At 39.5% G+C, this 19,275-nt stretch overlaps 1 protein-coding gene across 1 annotated transcript in view; it reads right to left on the bottom strand.

Annotated features, from left to right (window-relative positions):
* Positions 1-14,178, bottom strand: part of SNX2 (sorting nexin 2) — a 53,762-nt gene extending 39,584 nt beyond the window's left edge. The window contains exon 1 of the mRNA XM_021701766.1: positions 13,970-14,178. Coding sequence (XP_021557441.1) covers positions 13,970-14,077 — 108 coding nt within the window. The 5' untranslated portion in view covers positions 14,078-14,178. The remainder of the gene's footprint in view (positions 1-13,969) is intronic.
* Between the last annotated feature and the right edge of the window lie 5,097 nt (positions 14,179-19,275).

The raw sequence follows: 19,275 nt of genomic DNA, 5'->3' as shown, positions 1-19,275 counted from the left end.
TAAAACTAAGATATACTTGTATTGAGTAAGACAAAGGCACTAGGGGCCCTATATATAACTTATACAGCAAATTGGAGCAGTCGCTCACTTACTAAAGGCTGTGAGAACTTACTTGTCTTTGCTCCTGCCTCCCCATGACTCTTTCAGTTTCGTAGTGAGGGCAAGAGCTGTTCTCCACTGTATGCGCAGGAGTATGGAGAGAGTGGCCACTGAATGAGGAAGTGATGGAAGGGAACATGGATGACTTAATTGCCTGGAGCACAATTCTGGGGTGATCAGAACTAGTTCTCCAAGATATGCGACTGTAGACATATTAGTATTTTTAATAAATGTGTATTTACTCCCCTACATTATCACCTAGTCGTGTGCTGGAAATTATTTTTATAAAAAGTTCCAAGGTTGTTGTGAATCTCTCTTCAATTAAAAAGTAGTGTTTAAGATTCCAAACAAGATTAAAGAAGCCCACTAGAGCCCCTTTCCCACTGATTAACACTAAAAGCTCTGGATAGAATAAAAAAACAAAGACCTAAAATTACATAATGGCAGATATATTAGGGAAGGAGACAAAAATGTGAGGGTTAATTTTATGATTTTTCCCCCTTCTTTAACTTTCAGCTTTTCCTGAGAATGGCTCCAGTTGTAGAACTATACTAGTAGTGTGAACAGCAATGACTCCAAGAAAAACTTCTATCTTCTGATTATAACACCAGGGGCCCTGCTACCAAGAGAATGTAGGGGGAAAATTTTTCTTTTCTTCCTCTCCCTATTCCATTTTCTTTCCTGGCTGTGCCCTGAGGCCAAACCTAGTGGCTTAGATGCATGAAACCAACAATGATGAGAGTACTGACATCTAAAATCCCAAGAGAAAATCTACTTTTCTGGCCAGCTGAACCAGGAAAAGGGGACTCAGAAATCTGAAGGGGAGAGGACAGAAATCCTCATTAGTATTTTCACTCCTTTCTTTCACTGCTTTTCCCTAAGAGTGACCCAAGCTGAGCAAACGTGTGTGACGGTGCAGGCAGCTACAACTCTGACAGAAGGCAACGTTTCTGAGAAATAGCCTTGGAAAACAGGTCAATGTCTCTTTCCCAAAGACCAGATTTGTTTACTGTCCATTATAATACAGACAATGTCTCCTCTACAGCAAAGAATAGGCACACATATTGCCTATTATAATGATTTGGGTTCCCTAAGCTCAGGTTCTTCAGCTGTGACACAAACCAAAGACAGATACAATATCAACCTCTCCCTCCATCACACCACCCCATCAAGAGAGAGAGAGGGGAAATTACAGAAACACCATACTCATGCTGCTTGCTATGCTTTGAGTAAAAGTGCTTAATCAAGTCTTCTTCCAGCAACCATAAACAAGTTAATTTGTTAGCTTAGAAGGAAGGTACAATTTCAGACTCTTTACAGTTCCTGACAGAAAAAGTCAGCAAACTTGAAGAAAAATCATTAGAAAATATCCAATTTGAGTAACAGAGAAGAAAAAAACTGGGGGGGGGGGGGCGGGGGAAGCAGAAACTCAGGGACCTGTGAGACAGTATTAAAAAGTTACTGGAATCCTAGAGAAGTACACAAAAATATTTCAATAAATGATGGATAGAAAGTCCCAAATTTGTTGAAAAACCTAAATTTACAGATTTGAGAACAAGCAAACTCCAACAGGACAACTTCAAAGAAAACCATACCTAGCCACATCATAAAAAGTGGCTGAAAACCAAAGATTAAAAATAAAAAACTTAAAGCAGCTAAAAAAAATTACATTCAGGGAAACAATTACAAAGACTGCATATTTCTCATGAGAAATTAGAGACCATGACAGTGGCACAGTATCTTTACAATGCTTAAAAAAAAAAGGTCAACATAATTCTATATCCAGCAAAAATATCTTCCAGGAACAAAGACGGAATAAAGATATTCTCAAATGAAAGACTACTATAGGGATCTGTCATCACTGGGCCAGTTTTTTAAAAAAGGTGGGGCAGGGGGACCAAAAGACAATCGTTGGCCTGAAGATACATGACATGAGTAACATAAATTTGGATCTTCAGGAGTACAGTGAGAATCACAGAAACAGTTACTGGAGAAAGGTAATAGACCATTTTTCTTCTCTTACATTATTTAAAATGTATATGACTAAGAAAGCAAAAATTATAACACTGTCTGGTAAGGTTTTCAATGTATGGAGATATAGGTGAAAACTGTAACATCCAGGAAGGGAGGTAAATGGTTATAAGGATCTGCATTTTACTTGAAGAAGTATAATATGAACTCTAATTAGACAGTAAATCATTAGGTATATATTTTGTAATTCCTACAGCAACCACATACATATGTAATATATAATATACATTAAAATATATTTATATGTATTATAAACAAACTATTTATAGAGAGGAAGGAAAGATAAAGCAAAAAACCCAGTAGATAAATTAAAATTACTTACAGACATTAAGATAATACAAAGAAGGGAGAAAAGGGGAAACAGAAAAACTGAAAACAAATAAAATGGTAGATCTAATCCAGTTACAGCAATAATTACATTAAACACACCAATTAGAGGACAGAGGTAGCTAGGCTGGATATAAAAACAGCAATACAGAACAATATGCTGCCTACAAAAAAAACTACTTTAAAAACACAGATAGTTAACAGTAAAAGAATGGAAAAACTATGTCATGCAAACAATCAGAGAGATGGAGTGTTACCTTAGCATCATAAACTTCCGATAAAGAGTATTATCAGCAATAAAGAGGGACATAATATGATAAAAGGATCATCTTACCAAGAAATCATAACAACACTAAGTCTGTGTCTAACAACAGAGCTTCAATATGAAGATAAAACTGAACTGAAAGTATAAAAAATTAAAAATCTACAATTATATTTGGAGACTTCATCACTCTTCTCACAGTAATTGATAGAATAGATAGGTAACAAGGCAAGACAGAGTAGACCTGGAAAAACTTTTAACCAACTTGACTTAACTTTATAGAACACTCCAATAGTAACATCAGATTATATATTCTTTTCAAGCACATACAGAATATTCACCATAAGAGACCATATTCTGGGCCATGAGACAAATGTTAACACATTTAAAAGAATTAAATCATAAAACATTTTCTAACCATAATCAAATTAAACTAGAAATTAATTTCAGAGACATACTGACAAAATCCCCAAATTTTGGAAATTAATACATTTCTAAATAACCCATAGGTTAAACAGTAAATCAGAAAGGAAACTAAAGCACAGCTTAAATTGAAAGAAAACAAAACACAGCATCAAAATTTGTGGGATACAGCTAAAGCTGTGCTTACAAAGAAATATATAGCTGACTAATACTCAAAAACAAAACAATGAAGCAAACAAAAAACAGCCAAGTTTCAAATCAATGATCCAAGCCTCTACGAACAACAGAAAAAAATCAAGAAAGCAAAAGTTGATTCTTTGAGAAGATCCCAAGATATTCTCTAGCAAGACTAAAATAAATGAATAAACAAGTAAACAAACAGAAGACATAAATTATCAATACCAGGAACGAAAAGGCAGGGGCAACACTCACAGACACGATCACAGGATAAAAGAGTATTATGAAAAAATGCCCATAAATTTCACAACTTAGACTGAATGGACAAATTCCTTGAAAGACCCATACTACAAAAGTTCAACAAGAAATAACCCTGTATCTATTAAAGATAATGAATTTGAAGTTAAAAGTCTTCCAAAAACAAAACTACATGCTCAGATGATTTCACTAGTGAGTCCTATCAACCTTTAAAGAAGACAAGACTAATTCCACACAACCTCTTCAAGAATACAGAAGAGGAATACTCGTCTCCAATTCCTCTAATGAGACCAGTATTTCGGGTACCAAAACCAGACAAAGATATTACAAATAAAAGAAAATACTACACAAATATCTATTGCAACAGACATGACAGCCTAAACAAAACACTATCAACTGAAGGCAGCAACATATAAAAAGGGTTTTATGACTGTGACGGGCTTATCCCAGGAATGCAAGATTTATTCAGTGTTTTAAAATCAATCAATATAATCCATGTTATCATTAACCTAAGAAGAAAACTACATAATCATCTCATTAAACGCAGAAAAAGAATTTGCCAAAACCAGCCTCCATTCAGGAATACAAAATTTCAGAAAACTAAGAATAGAACTTCTTTAACCTGATGAAGGACAACTACAAAAAAACTTATGGGGCACCCTGCTGGCTCAGTCGGTAGAACATGCAACATTGAATCTCGGGGTTGTGAGTTCAAGTCCCATGTTGGGTGGAGAGATTAAAAATAAAATCTTAAAAAAAAAAAAAAAACAACTTAACAGATAACATATGTAGAGAGAGTACTTCCCTCCTAAGTTCACTAAAGGGAAAATGATACCCACTTTCACCACTCCTATCCAATATTATACTGATGGTCTTAGCTACGTTAAGGCATACAGATTGGAAACAAAGAAATAAAACTCCAAATCACAAACAGTATGATTATATCCATGAAAATCCCATGGACTCTCCAGAAAAACTACTAGAACTAATGAATTTTTAGTACAGTTGCTGGATAGAGGGTCAATATGCCACCAATGAGCAAATGTAAAAAGAAACCATGAAATAAGTATAAACTAACAAAATATGTGCTAGATTGGTATGCTGAAAACAACAATGATGAAAAAAATCAAGAAAACCAAAAAAATGGAAAGAAATAGCAAACCTATGGCTTAAAGGCTCAATACTAATTCTCCCCAAACTAATCTACCGACTCATCACAATCCCAAATCAAAATCTGAGGTGGAGTTTTGGTAGAAATCAATAAACTGATTCTAAACTTTCAGGCAAAAGAAGTAGAAAAGCGAAAACAATTTTGGAAAGAAAAAAATCAATGGACTCACACTACAAATTTCAAGACTCAGTTACACTAAGACAGCATACAACTGGCAAAAGGAGTCAGTAGATCAGTGAAATAGAATGAAGTCCAGAAATAGATGTAAACACATACATAGGCTCAAATGATCTTTGAAAAAGATGCAAAGACAACTCATCAAGAAACCTTTTAAGTTTAGCTTCTAAACTCAGCATAAAGCATGTAAGATTCATTGATGATGTATATATTGAAAAATACAACCAACCAACTTGAAATAACATTTACAGACCACTCCACCCATCAACATCTGACTATATACAATCTTTTGAAGCGCAAACATAGTATTTACCATAAAAGACCATATTTTGAGCCATAAAACAAACCTTAACAGTGTGATTATTTTTCAATAATTGGTGCTGGAACAACTGGATATCTATATGCAAAAAAACCCGTAACTTGAACTCACATGCAAATTAACTGAATCCTAGGCCTAAATTTAAAAGCTAAAATTTATAAAACTTCATTAAGAAAGGATTTCATATGTGACATCTAAAGTACAATCAACAACAGCAAAAGGATAACTTAAACTTCATCCAAAAAACAAACTTTCGGTCTGTGGAAGGTAATGTTAATAGCATAAAACGAAAAGCCACAGATTGGGTAGGGATATTTGCAAAACACACATTTGGCAAAGGATCTGTATTGAGAATACATGAAGAATTCTCAAAACTCAATAAGGAGATCCAAATTTTTAAATGGGCAATAGAGGGGCGCCTGGGTGGCTCAGTTGGTTAAGCGACTGCCTTCGGCTCAGGTCATGATCCTGGAGTCCCTGGATCGAGTCCCACATCGGGCTCCCTGCTTGGCAGGGAGTCTGCTTCTCCCTCTGACCCTCCCCCCTCTCATGTGCTTGCTCTCTCTCATTCTCTGTCTCTCAAATAAATAAATAAAATCTTTAAAAAAAAAAAATAAATAAAAAAAAAATAAATGGGCAATAGATGTGAAAGAACATCACCAAATATGATTTTCAGATGGTGACTACGCACATGAAAAGACCTCAACATCACTAATCATTACAGAATGTACATTAAAACTACAATGAGATAACACTACAAACCTGTTAGAAGGGCTAAAAATCACTAGTGTGCTGGTAAATGTTTAGCAACCATGTCTTTGAGAGAAAACTCTGACTGACAGCTTTTGCTCATTTTTGTGGCATAAACATGCCTGCTGTGGCTGATTACCCATCACTGGAAGTGGACTTGGGAAGATACGCACTTAACACCATACAAATACAATAAACATATGGCCTCAAGAGCATTAAGAAATAATAAAATTCAGTAAGGGAATTAGGAAGTGACAAGCTTTGAATATTTATTACCTTCATTTTTAAAAAAGATTTATTATTTTTTTTTTTTTAAGATTTTATTTATTTATTTGCCAGAGGGAGAGAGAGAGGGAGCGTACAAGCAGGGGGAGTGGCAGGCAGAGGGAGAAGCAGACTCCCCGCTGAGCAGGGAGCCCGATGTGGGACTCGATCCCAGGACCCTGGGATCATGACCTGAGCCGAAGGCAGACGCTTAACCATCTGAGCCACCCAGGCGCCCTAAAAAAGATTTATTTATTTAGAGAGAGCGAGTGAATGAGTGAAGGGAGGGGCAGAAGGAGAGAGAGAGAATACTGAAGTTGATTCCCCACTTAGTGCGGAGCCTGACACTAGGCTTGATCCCAGGACCCTGGAGATCAGGACCTAAGCCAAAATCCAAGAGTCAGCAGTTTAACCGACTGAGCCACGCAGGCGCCCCACCTTCATTTTTAATATAATTCATTTAAATATGTTTGTAACTTAATTTTAACAATGGCTGTGTTTAATACCAGTTTACAAATTCTTGACAATTTAACAATCACTTTCAAGACAATATAAACCAGCCTAAAGCTCACCACTACCTAAAATAAAAACTGACACTAACAAGTGCAGACAAGATGTGCAACAACTAGTATTCTCATTCATTGCTATGGGAATGTAATGATACATGTGATTTGGAAGAATTTGGCAGTTTCTTTCTTTGCTTTCTTTCCCTTCCTTCCTTTAATCTTTCATAATTTTATTAGATTTCAAAGATGGAATGAACAGAAACCTGACCAGAGACTAAAATAGACAAATCTAGCTGCACAAAAGGTTCCCTGGGGTGAGCTTTCAAGATTCAAACATTCAATAATACATAGTGTAACTCTCTGAATAAGGGTAAAATTTCTGTATTAAAATAACTTTTATGACACCACGAAATACAGTGACATGCTTTGTATTGAAGCATCGTGCTTTTTAGAACATGAAACCATAGATAAACGATTCTCAGACTTGGGGAACAGTGTCCTAATGGGTATGTTCCTGAGTTGTATTATTACTATAGCCATTAACTCATGGGACTAAAAGTAAATGACTTCACCTCTTGTAAACCATTCTGGCACAAGTATGGCAGTTTCTTACAAAGTCAAACATACCATATAACCCAGCAATCCTAAGTATTCACCCAGAAGAAATGAGAACTGTGTTCATACAAAAACCTGCACATAAATGTTTATATTGACTTTACTCATTAATGCCAGAAGCTGGAAACAATGGAACAGTCCTTCAACAACAACCGTGATACACACACACAATGGAATACTAAATTCAGCAATAAAAAAAGTAATTAACTATTGATAACAGGCAACAACATTTGAATCTCAGATACTTTATGCTAAATTAAAGAAGCTAGACTCAAAAAGTTTTATACAGTATGAGTCCATCCAACAGATCAGTGGCTGCCAGAGATAAGTGGGAAGTGTTAACTATGTGAGAGAATTTTTTTTAGGTGATGAAAGTGTTCTGTATCTTCACTGAGGTGGTAGTGAATTTTACTAAATTGAGGTTAACTGTGCCCCAAGTAAAAACTACCATCCCAGAAGAAAAAGAAAAAAACCACAACCATTCCATTTCATAGGAAAGTGGGTATTTGTAAAATTGCATTAAAGGGAAATTGTATTCTTAAGAAAAAAGTCTGCAAGAAAGTAACTCTGCCTCAAGCAACTTCATTTAACAGCATTTTTTAGAGGCTCTAGAAATAGTTCATTCTAAAATCCTTAAATTTAATGGTTTTAAGGGAAAGTGGTCAACTAGAGTGCTACTGCTTCATAAAAGTTTTTAGTAATTTCCAGTGCTCACCCCCTTTAAACACCTGATCACAAAATGTTTCTCTGAAACAAAGGTAACTCACATTGAAATTTCCAGAAAAATGAGTACATTTAAAGTTGGAGGTCTACCCAGAGATCAGAAAACAGAATTAAGAAAACAACTTATACGGGGCACCTGGGTGGCTCAGTCGTTACGCGTCTGCCTTCGGCTCAGGTCATGGTCCCAGGGTCCTGGGATCAAGCCCCGCATCGGGCTCACTGCTCCGCGGGAGCCCTGCTTCTCCCTCTCCCGCTCCCCCTGCTTGTGTTCCCTCTCTCGCTGTGTCTCTCTGTCATATAAATAAATAAAATCTTAAAAAAAAAAAAAAAAGAAAACAACTTATACACTATTACTACCTGTTGTGTAGGCACAGTACATACTAATTTAGTATGTATCAATAGTCCCCTGTCTTACTCTACTTATTCTCTGATAATTTCACCCACTTTCAGGATTTCAAAGATCATTTCTATGCAATTAAGTCACTCCAGTGTTCTATACCATTTCTGTGCCATGTGCGTATTTCAAATACATGTGTATCACCTGGTATTGGCAGGTGTCTGTTCACACAGCTTTGTTTATTATGTTGACTCCTTTCATATACTCCATAGGGCAGGGACTAGATGTCCAGAGTCTGGTTTAATGTAATCATTCAATAAATTTATGACAGATTTCTAAATCAACATTTCTAGCCCATCCAGCAGTTCTAACTGCTTGATGTTCTCTTCACTGGTGTAATGTATCCCTAAGTGAAATGAAACTTGTAATTCCTTTGTCAAAGAATCACCTGAAGAGAGGGAGACATAAATGATGTCTTTAGATGTCTAACTTTTTATCTACTGTTCCATCAACTTCCTTTTCTCCTTTACTACGTGTGCTTTCCTTCTTGAGGTCTTTCACTTCAGGCTTAAAATAGCCTCCAACTCATTAACTTACCAGTAATACCTCCCACTCAAATTTACCTCTCAGACATTAATCTTCCCAGGTGATCATGTTAACTGTCATAAAAATCTTCCATAGCTCTCACCCACCTACATAACAGATTCCAAAGCCCTTCACAATCTCACCACATAGTAAACGTACATCCTATATTCAGCCACCCATAGAATTTTTTATGGTTCCCTAGAATATGGACTGACCCTTGAGCGACCCTTGCTATTCTCCCACTTGGAAATTTCATTACCCCTTCAAGGTCTCTCTTAACTATTACCTCTTCAATGAGCTTCTCCCAACCAGGAGAAGCATTTACTGTTTATCTACTATGTGTCAATAACACTGATAGGAATTACAATCTCCCCACTGTTTCACTGGTACTTTCAGTGAAAAGTGATGTATTTTCAGACCATACAAACACAATCTGTATCAGAGTTTTCTGTACACTGCTTTATTCTGTCCTCAAAGACTTGGAGCAGTTTGCTGATATTTGCACTCTGATTATCATATAAACAGTAGAGCAGAGGGTAAATACCCAAGTATTTGTTGAAGTCAACAAAGTTAGATGTCTTCCGAGCACGGGGTTAAAGAGAAGGAATTTTAAGACCATCTGGAAATTCAATATGAAATGCTCTATCATCTCTATCATGTGACACAATTGGGCAAACTATGGTCCCCATCTAAACTCCAACTGACCCTTGTATTTGAGGTTGGTATGAGAACCACGTGTGAACATCTATGGTCAAGCGATTTTCAACAAGGGTGCCAAGACCACTCAAATGAGGAAAGCATAGTCTTTTCAACAAATGGTTCTCGGACAACTGAATTGCCATGTACAAAAGAATAAAGGTGGACCCTACCTCATGCCATACACAAAAATTAACTCAAATGGATCAAAGACCTAAAAGTAAGAGCCAAAACCAAAAACTTCTTAGAAGAAAACAAACATGTAAATCTTCATGACCTTGGATGTGTCAGGGGATTCTTAGATACGATAGTGAAAGCATGAGAAACAAAATTTTAAAAATAAACTGGACTTTGTCAAACAATTTTTAAAATTGTTAAGGACACCATCAAGAACATGAAAAGACAACCCAGAAAGTGGGAGAAAACTTCTGCAAATCATGTATCTAGTAAGGAACTTGTACCTAGAATTATATAAAGAATTCTTATAACTCAGTAATAGACCACTCAATTAAAAAATGAGCAAAGGATCTGAATAGACATTCCTCCAAAGAAGATATACAAATGGCCAACAAGCATATGAAAAGATGTGCAATATCTTTAGTTACCAAGAAAATGCAATCAAAACCACACTAGGATAGCACTTCACACTCATTAAGATGAACAGAACCAAAAAAAGTCATATTAACAGCTGTTGGTGAGCATATGAAAAAACTGGTACCCTCACACATGGCTGGTGGAAATGTAAAATGGTGTGGCCACTTTGGGAAACCTGTCTGGCAATTATTCAAATGATTAAATGTACAGTTACCACAGGACCCAGTAATTCTACTTGTAAACAAATGTTTATTGCAGCATTACTCACAAGAGCCAAAACCTGGAAACAATCCATACGTCCATCAACTGACGAATGGATAAACAAAATGTGGTATAGCCACACAATGAAATATTATTCCATTCCATTCTGTAAAAAGGACTTTGAAAACATTATGCTAAGTGAAAGAAGCCAGTCATGAAAAATCACATTTTATGATTTCATTCATACAAAGTCCAGAACAGAGAAGTCCACAGAGACAGAAAGTTAATTAGTGGTTATTGAAGGTTGGGGACAGAGAGGCTTGGGGGATGGGGGCAAGGGGTGATAGTTAAAAAGTACGGGGCTTCATTTTGAGGTGATGAAAATGTTCTATAACTAACTGTGGTGATGATTGCACATATCTGTAAATATCCTGCAAACCATCAAATTGTACACATTAAATGAATGAATTGCATGGTATGTAATACCTCAATATAACTGTTTAAAATACAGAACAAGACATATAAATTTCCTGACTTTATTTTTTTATTAAAGATTTTATTTATTTATTTGAGAGAGCACGAGAGAGAGAGAGAGAGAGAGAGAGAGAACGTGCAGGGGGAGGGGCAGACGGAGGAGTAGACTCCCTGCTGAGCAGGGAGCCCTAGGTGGGGCTGGATCCCACGACCCCGAGATCAGGACCTGCGTCAAAGGAAGATACTCAACCGACTGAGCCACCCAGGTGCCCCGTTACTATTTAAGGTGTTGTCTTACTACTCCATACTGCTTTAGGGCAAGCACCTTTTAAGCTTAGGGCTGTATCATTTAAGTAAAAAGCAGTATTCCTAAACAATTTAAAGCTTTGCCTCTCAGGTACCAAAAGAACACGCTTTCACTAGATTCTTTCTACTGCTCACTCTATTCCCAGCCCCCTATGCCAGGGGCTACCAGTGCCTTGTTTCACAGTCAGAAGAGAAACGAACACTAGGAGTTTTAAATATGCTTCATTAACTGAATTTGGCTTTATGTGACTGTTCTTAATTGTGAAAGGAAAGGAGTCTAATACTGTGTTAAAAATATACTCATACACTAAGTTGTATGGTCATTACAAGCGTAACAATGATGACAGTGAAAATGTCTATAATTTTATTTTCACCTATATAGATTTCAATTGATTTTTTCCTCCAAATACCCTCAGAGGAAAAAGTTTCTACATAAATAATTTTTAAAACTCTGACTTACTTTTTCCTTAATTAAAGACACTAATTTATATGTCTTTCAATTTACAGCTTAGGTAATAACTATTCAAAGCAGATGATCTCCACCAGAATCATCTGGGGCTTAGCAACTCATTATTGTCTATGGACCAGAAGCAAAGTCACGAGGAATTTGTTAAAAACGCATAATAATAGACTTATCCCAGCCCTACAGAATCATAATTTGCACTTTAACAAGATCCCTGGGTAACTTATGTATAAAGTTAGAAAAGCACTGATCTAGAGACATCTGCATTTCAAACATGAATCCCCAGGTTTCTCCTACACAGTGAGGTTTGAGAAGCACTTCTGAAAACAAAAGTGGAGTTACTAAAAAAGAACATTCCTTCGGAGCGCTTTTGGTATACTAAAAAACACCGTTATATAGCCTTCCTGTAACAGTTTGGAAAGCAAAAAAGATTCTGAATTTACAAATCTCAGTTATACTACCTTAAAGTTAATAACCTGAATGAATCTATAAAAAGGGGGTTTAGATAAACAATCAAAACCAACTTTATTTACAACTTTCACAGTGCACTAACCAAGCTCAATTTATTCATACTCAAAACCTCTGTAGACTTTTATTGAAAAACAAAAACAAAAACAAAAGTCAAATACCTTATTAAAAAGTCCCAACCAAATGGGAAATACAGATTATAGTTCCTTTTACTCAACTCCTAAAAGCCTCAATTAAACAGAATGCTTAGTGTTTAAAGTATTCAAGTTTACACTAGGTCAATAGTTTGTTTCGATCCTAGCTGGGGGAAAACCTTTGCAGCCCTCAAGGAAATACAGGTCTTAGAATCCTGCATAGACACTAACTCTCGTTACATTTTAAGATAGTTATACAGTATGTATAATGGGCTAAAAAGATACTAAATCCAAAAGGTTAATCTGTTATGCAAGACAATTTTTACTAATTCTTAGGATGCTGTTCAGACAATGAATCCAGCAAACATTTACTAAATGGAAATGTTCAAGACTGGGAGGAACACAAAGATGATCAAGGCACTATCAGCCCCAAGAAGCATATAATCTGAGGGGAGGTGGAGTTTGACTGAGAGCCTGTATACACAATTTGCAGAGTATGGTCAGTGTGGAAACTGGTTCGCAGAGGTTCCCAGCAAATGAATTTCGAATAAAGCCTATTTTACAGTAATTTTCAACTGATTTGGTGTCTAGATGCATAAGCCAAAAAAGCTTACTAAAAAGCACTTTATAAGGAAATACGGCCCAAGGTAAACAATCTTCTGGGCAATTTGCATACATTTTAATACACATACACACAAAAAACTGGGCTATGAGGTGTGGCCGCCCTCACCAAATGCAAAGCAATTCAAACCCGAAATGGATCTAGGAGGCCAATACAGTTAACAGTGTTTCCTTTGACAAAAACAGGAACACTCAACTTCAGAGATCGCTGACCATGCGAGAAAAGAGGAAAAAGGGAGTAAGGATCTGTTTTTACTTCTCCGTGGTAACTTAAAAAAAAAAACAAAACAAAACCAACAACGAAACCAGCACCTGCCTGGACTACTCCTACCCTTCAACTTAATATTTTATAAACACTCTTATTCTTAAAAAGTCTAGGAACTAAAGACGACAAAACCGGTTAAATGCATTTAACAGTAGAATACTGAGGCACCTCCCTCAAGGGGAACTAGCAGTCCATGAAGGGTCATGACTGGGAAAAGTGCATCCACACGCTCCCTGGAGAGCCACGGCCACTCAACACTCAGTTCACTGCTCTCTCCTTTCAGGGGCACACCCTCCCTTGGGAAGGGAAAAACAAGCACCTCTCCAAAGGGGCTGCGGAGGTCACCGGGAGGATGGTGAGGTTTATACCAGGACTCAGGGCAAGCCCTTCCCTGGTCTGGAGAAGAGGTGCAAGTGACACCGAGGAAGGCCAGCTGAGCCGGGAAAGGGCGCTGAGATGCTCGGGCCGGTCCCTGCCCCCCCAGAGAGGATCAGGTCGGCCCCCGGCCCGCAGGCTGGTCTCCTGAGGAAGCCTAGCCGTCCAGGCCAAGCTCCAGCCCACTGACAGGTACCTGAGGTGGGGCCCGCGTCACAGGTGTCGCCCCGAGCAGGTCCCTGCAAACCCGAGGGGGTGGGGAGAGACAAGTCCGGGCGGGGGAAAGGCACCTAAAGGTGAGACGCGCGGCAGTAGCGGAGCGCAGCACCCTCGGCGACGCGGTCTCACCTCTAGGGTGGACACAGTGCTGGTGAACAGGTCCTCTCCATCCTCCAGCTCCTCAAAGTCGGTGGGCTTTGCGTCCCCCAGCGGAGGAGGCTCCCTCTCGGCCGCCATCTTCGCTCGTCCAGACGACTGCGTGAGCTGGGCCTCGCGGACCTGTCACGTGAGCACGCACGGCAGTGCTGGCGCGCCGGCCGTCCCGCTCCCCCCCGCCCACGGACCCGCCCCTCGTGGCCCCGCCCCCAGCCACGTGACTGCGCCCGCCCCGAGCGCGCCGCGCTCAGCTCCGCCCCTTTGCTTCTCCTTCCATTTCTGCGTCTGGGGTCTCGTCTGCCTTTCGCCGCCCACTTGCTGGCCAGACTGGGGTGGCTTTTCTTACCCTCACCTTCGTACCACGTCTAGGCCAAACGATTTCTCGGTATTACCAGGTTTAAAAGGATTACCACTTTTCAAATCTGCTTTAGGAAGTGGAAGAGTTTGGGGACCAGTCTTTGGGCTTAGATTATACACAGACTGAGGACAAGATTGAGGACTGGTGGACGAGAGACATCTCTACGCTGTCCAACAGAACCCTCCGACATGATAGAAATGTTCTGTATCCGTAGAGTAACCGCTGGCCAAATGTGACCACTGACCCCTTCACGCGACTATGAGGAGCTGAGTTTTAAATTTTAACCGCATGTGGCTAGAGGCTACCTACTGGCCAGTGCAGCTCTAGATAACAAAAAAGCGCTGAATAATTTGTTGTCTGAGGTTTACTCCAATTTCCTCATGAGCCACACAATATTTTTCCTCCATAAAGTAAGAGAAAGGCTGAGCAAATAACAAGAAAATCAATGGATGATTGCTGAGAGCCTGATACTCAATTCCCTCCGCCAGTTACTAGCACTTCATCATGGGACGGTCTCTTGACTTTTCGGTTTCAATTTCCTTAGTAGCAAAGTGGAAATGTTACTAATCCTCCACTCACTTCACTGCACAGGATTAGTCTCAGGATCATATGAGAAAATATGTGAAAATATTCTGAAAGCTAAAAAGTGCTATGCTAATGCAAGGTATGCTCATGGAAAATTAAAAAAGGGCATCGCAAATAGCAACCTTAGGTTATAATTTTGCTGGAGGAATAAAAAGCTTCGATGGGATTCTTTACAAATTAAGTACAAACTCTCAGCCCTCACTGGCCTGGGAATTATGCCTGGCTGCTACTGGCTATGCTCAAAACTTACTTAGCATCTCTGGACTTATTTTTTTAAACTGCATTGGAACAGGTTTTTCTACTTGGCTAGGATTGCTTCTGCTCCTAAATTTCTTTTTTTTTTTTTTAAGATTTTATTTATTTATTTGACAGAGAGAGACACAGCGAGAGAGGGAACACAAGCAGGGGGAGTGGGAGAGGGAGAAGCAGGCTTCCTGCTGAGCAGGGAGCCCAATGTGGGGCTCCATCCCAGGACCCTGGGATCATGACCTGAGCCGAAGGCAGACGTTTAACGACTGAGCCACCCAGGCGCCCCAGTCTGCTCCTAAATTTCTAAATTTCCATCATGATTATCAAGAAACATTAGCCCAAACCATGATTAATTTAAGTAAGTATACCAAGGTTCAAAAGTTGCTTGGGTCAGCTTGATGCATAAACTAGTTGTCACTATCATGCTACCATCATCATTGCTTTATCTAGAACCACTGCTGTGTTCCTGTCTGGAAGAATCAGGCTGTTGAGCCATATTCCCAGGCCTGCACCCCACCAACCTACAAGCAGTTTGGAGTCTGTCAATGATCAGACACTTCAACCTCTCCTGAAAGCTCACAGCCTGGGTTGAGGTGATTCTTCTCTGCATCCCTAATTTTTGCCTGTGCTTCTGTTTATTGCTTTACTACTTTCTGTTTTCTGCTATGGTCATTTCTATTCCCAGCTTTATTTGTTTTGTACAGCATATCTGAATTACTTGAAATATAGGTCCAGCCACTTGTGACAGGAACCACATTAAAAGTGGCTGTTTTGTAAAAGGAAGGTATATGCAGAACAATCTCCAAAGGCTGAAGGGGCCATAAGACCAAAGATAAAGGCCGGACAAGTCCAGCTTGACAAGAAGGGGGACTTACAGACAGAAGCCTGTCTTCATTGGCAGCAAGACGAGTAGATCTCTGCAACCCCACCTCCCCTCCCATGGACCTGCTTTTATAGCCCTAGAGGCTGGGGAGTACTTGGGGGGGGACTACCCAGGAGGAGAATGTTTGAAAAGGGGTGTGTGTCATAGTCATATCTCCAAAGCAGATCAGAGACATTATGCCCTGAGGGTATACTTGAGGGTGTGTTTAAACAAAAAGAAAGAATGTGTTGGGGGTGGGTGTTGGTGGGGCCATGCTCAAGAAGGCTTCAGGTCACAGAGGGGTCATCATGGCAGATCTGTCCAAGATGGCATTAGTCTGGTTCACAGAGCAGCTTAAAAAAAAATGTAGTTTAATTGTCCCTCATATAGGACCATGAAGGCTCCATAAGATCATCCAGGGATTATAGGTTCCTTCTGTTGTTCTACCCTCCCTAGGATGTAATCTCTTCCTCATGGTCCAAGGCTCACCTTGGCTCACCACCACAACCACTTTCCAGCTGGCAGAAGAGGAGTAAAAGGGAAATGGAATGCTAACCCCTTCCCTTTAAGGGCCGAGTCCAGAAGTTGGACATACACTTCTGTCCACATCCCTTTGAGCAGCGAATTAGTTACATGGCTATCCCTAGCTACATGGCTATCCCTAGCTATTCCACTCCCTAAAAACTAGAGGTTCTCATACTCTGGAAGAAATGGAAATTATGGTAGGGAACCAGCAGTCTGTGTTATTTATTTATTTTTTTTAAGATTTATTTATTTATTTGACAGAGAGAGACACAGCGAGAGAGGGAACACAAGCAGGGGGAGTGGGAGAGGGAGAAGTAGGCTTCCCACTAAGCAGGGAGCCCGATGTGGAGCTCGATCCCAGGACCCTGGGACCATGACCTGAGCCGAAGGCAGACACTTAACGACTGAGCCACCCAGGTGCCCCGGCAGCAGTTTCTGTTATAAAGCATTCATCCACTCTTCCTGGTAGCATAACTGCATTTCCTTCTGCGTGACCATTCCTTTCCCACCCTCTGCTGGAAGTCTCCTCCAACTCAAGAATGGAGGGCATGACCCAGGCTTAAACCAAATAGCACGGACAGACTCCCTTAGTCCTAAGGATTGGTGGGAAGTCAGAATTGGCTGTATTTCCCATAGACCCTTCAGCAGCTTTGATTGTCTTTCTTTCCCTATTCAACCTGAATTCCATGAGCCAGAACTCTAAGAATTGTTTTTCTATTTTTCTCAGCTGTTTCTCTTCATTGGTTTTTTGCTCTTCTGTTTAATCTTCTCTGAAGTCCCAAATTCAACCACCAGCCTCTCTAGTCTTATATCCATATTGCTAAGACCATTTGATACATAAACCCCAACCTTGATGGAAGGTCCTGAAGTCCATGATCTTCAACCCCAACTCCACACTGCCGGGATACCATTGTTTGTTTCTTTGCCAAATCCTTCAGCTGTTCTTTCCAGAAGAGGTTCTAAAAATTTATTTTCTCTTAAATGTCCTATTGCCTTTTCTCCTCATTTTCATCAGACCACTTAACATCCTCATTCAGTGACAAAATAAAATTTGCTGAGTGAATCCTTTAGCATCAAGCACAATTAAAATTCTGTGTTCTGCCATCACTTGCTGTGTATGTTTCTTTAAAAAAATAAAGATTTTATTTATTTATTTAAGAGGGGGTAGGGGGAGAAGGAGAGGGAGAGAGAGTCATGTGGGCTCAATTTCACAACCCTGAGATCACGACCTGAGCCAAAACCACGAGTCAGACATGTAACAAACTGCACCACCCAGGCATCCTGTGGTGTATATTTCTATAACACCTACCATAGTGTACCGTGATCATGGCCTCTTTTCTATAACCCCTAATAGTCTGGAGAATTATTGCATTATTGCTATTTCTTAATTGACTTTAGATCCTGGGTAGCCCTGTATTAGTTACCTATTGCTGTAAAACAAATTACACCAAACCTAACAACTTAAAAACACAAATGTATATTTTCTCACAATTTCTGTGGGTCAGAAATCCAAGTGCACCTTAGCTGAGTGCCTCTGACTCTGGGTGTCTCACAAGTCTGCAATAAAGGTAACTACCAGAGCTGCAGTCAACTCAACACTCAACAGGGAGAGGATCTCTTTCCAAGCTCACTTGGGGTGGCTGATGGCATGCCTCAAGTTCTCACTGGCTGTTGGCTGGACATGTGAATTCCCTGCCACACAAGCCCCTCCGTAAAGCCTCCCACACCATTTATCAGCCTCCTTCCCCCAGAGCAAGGACTCTAGGAAAGAGAGAGTGGGAAAGCACTAAGAAAGGACAAGGGAGGGCGAGCAAGAAAGAAGCCAGAGTCTTTTTAGAACCGAGTCTCAGAAGGGGCATCTCATTGCTTTTGCTGTATTCTGTTTATTGTGAGTTCATACTTAAGGGGAGGGGCAAAACAAGGGTGTGACTATCAGGAGGAAAGGATCTTGGGGGCCATTTTAGAGGTTGCCATAAACCCCCGTAGTGTCTAGTACTCAATAAAATAGATACCTTCAATGAATAAATGAATGAGTACATGACTCAAAAAAGAGGCCTAAGTGGAGGATATAACATACAGGAGGTAAAGCAACTAGCACAGCAAGGATCCAGACAGTTTGGGCTGCACAACCCTAAGGATCATTGAAGAAACAGGCAAAGGAAGAAGTGCTATGAAGAACACAGAAAAGCAGTAGTCAGAGAGATAGGAAGCAGTCTAGGAGAGAGGGTTACAAAGGAAGTAAAAGGACAAAGAGTGTGTGGTTGTATCAAATGCCTTGAGTATATTAATAAGGTGTTAATCGAAGAGTGAATCATTACTGAGTACCAAAAAAAAAAAAAAAAAAATGGATATAGCAAGTTGTGATGGTTAATTTTATGTGTCAGCTTGCCCAGACCATGGGTGCCCAGATATTTGGTCAAACATTTTTCTGGATTTTCCCAGATGTAGTTGGGATGAAATTAACATTTAAATCAGCAGACTTTGAGTAAAGCAGATTATCCTGTATAATATGGATGGGCCTCCTCCAATCAGTTCAAGGCCTTAATAGAACAAAGACTGACCTCCCCTAAGCAAGAAGGAATTCTGCCACGGACTGTCTTTGGACTTGAACTGCAACTTTTCCCTGGGTCTCCAGCCTGCTGGTCTACCCATCATATATATATATATATATATATATATATATATATATATATATATATA

The sequence above is a fragment of the Neomonachus schauinslandi genome, chromosome 7 (genome assembly GCF_002201575.2).
Source record: "Neomonachus schauinslandi chromosome 7, ASM220157v2, whole genome shotgun sequence".
NCBI lineage: Eukaryota > Metazoa > Chordata > Mammalia > Carnivora > Phocidae > Neomonachus > Neomonachus schauinslandi.
Note: the sequence above shows the minus strand (reverse complement) of the source record. Positions and strands in the feature narration are given on the sequence as shown.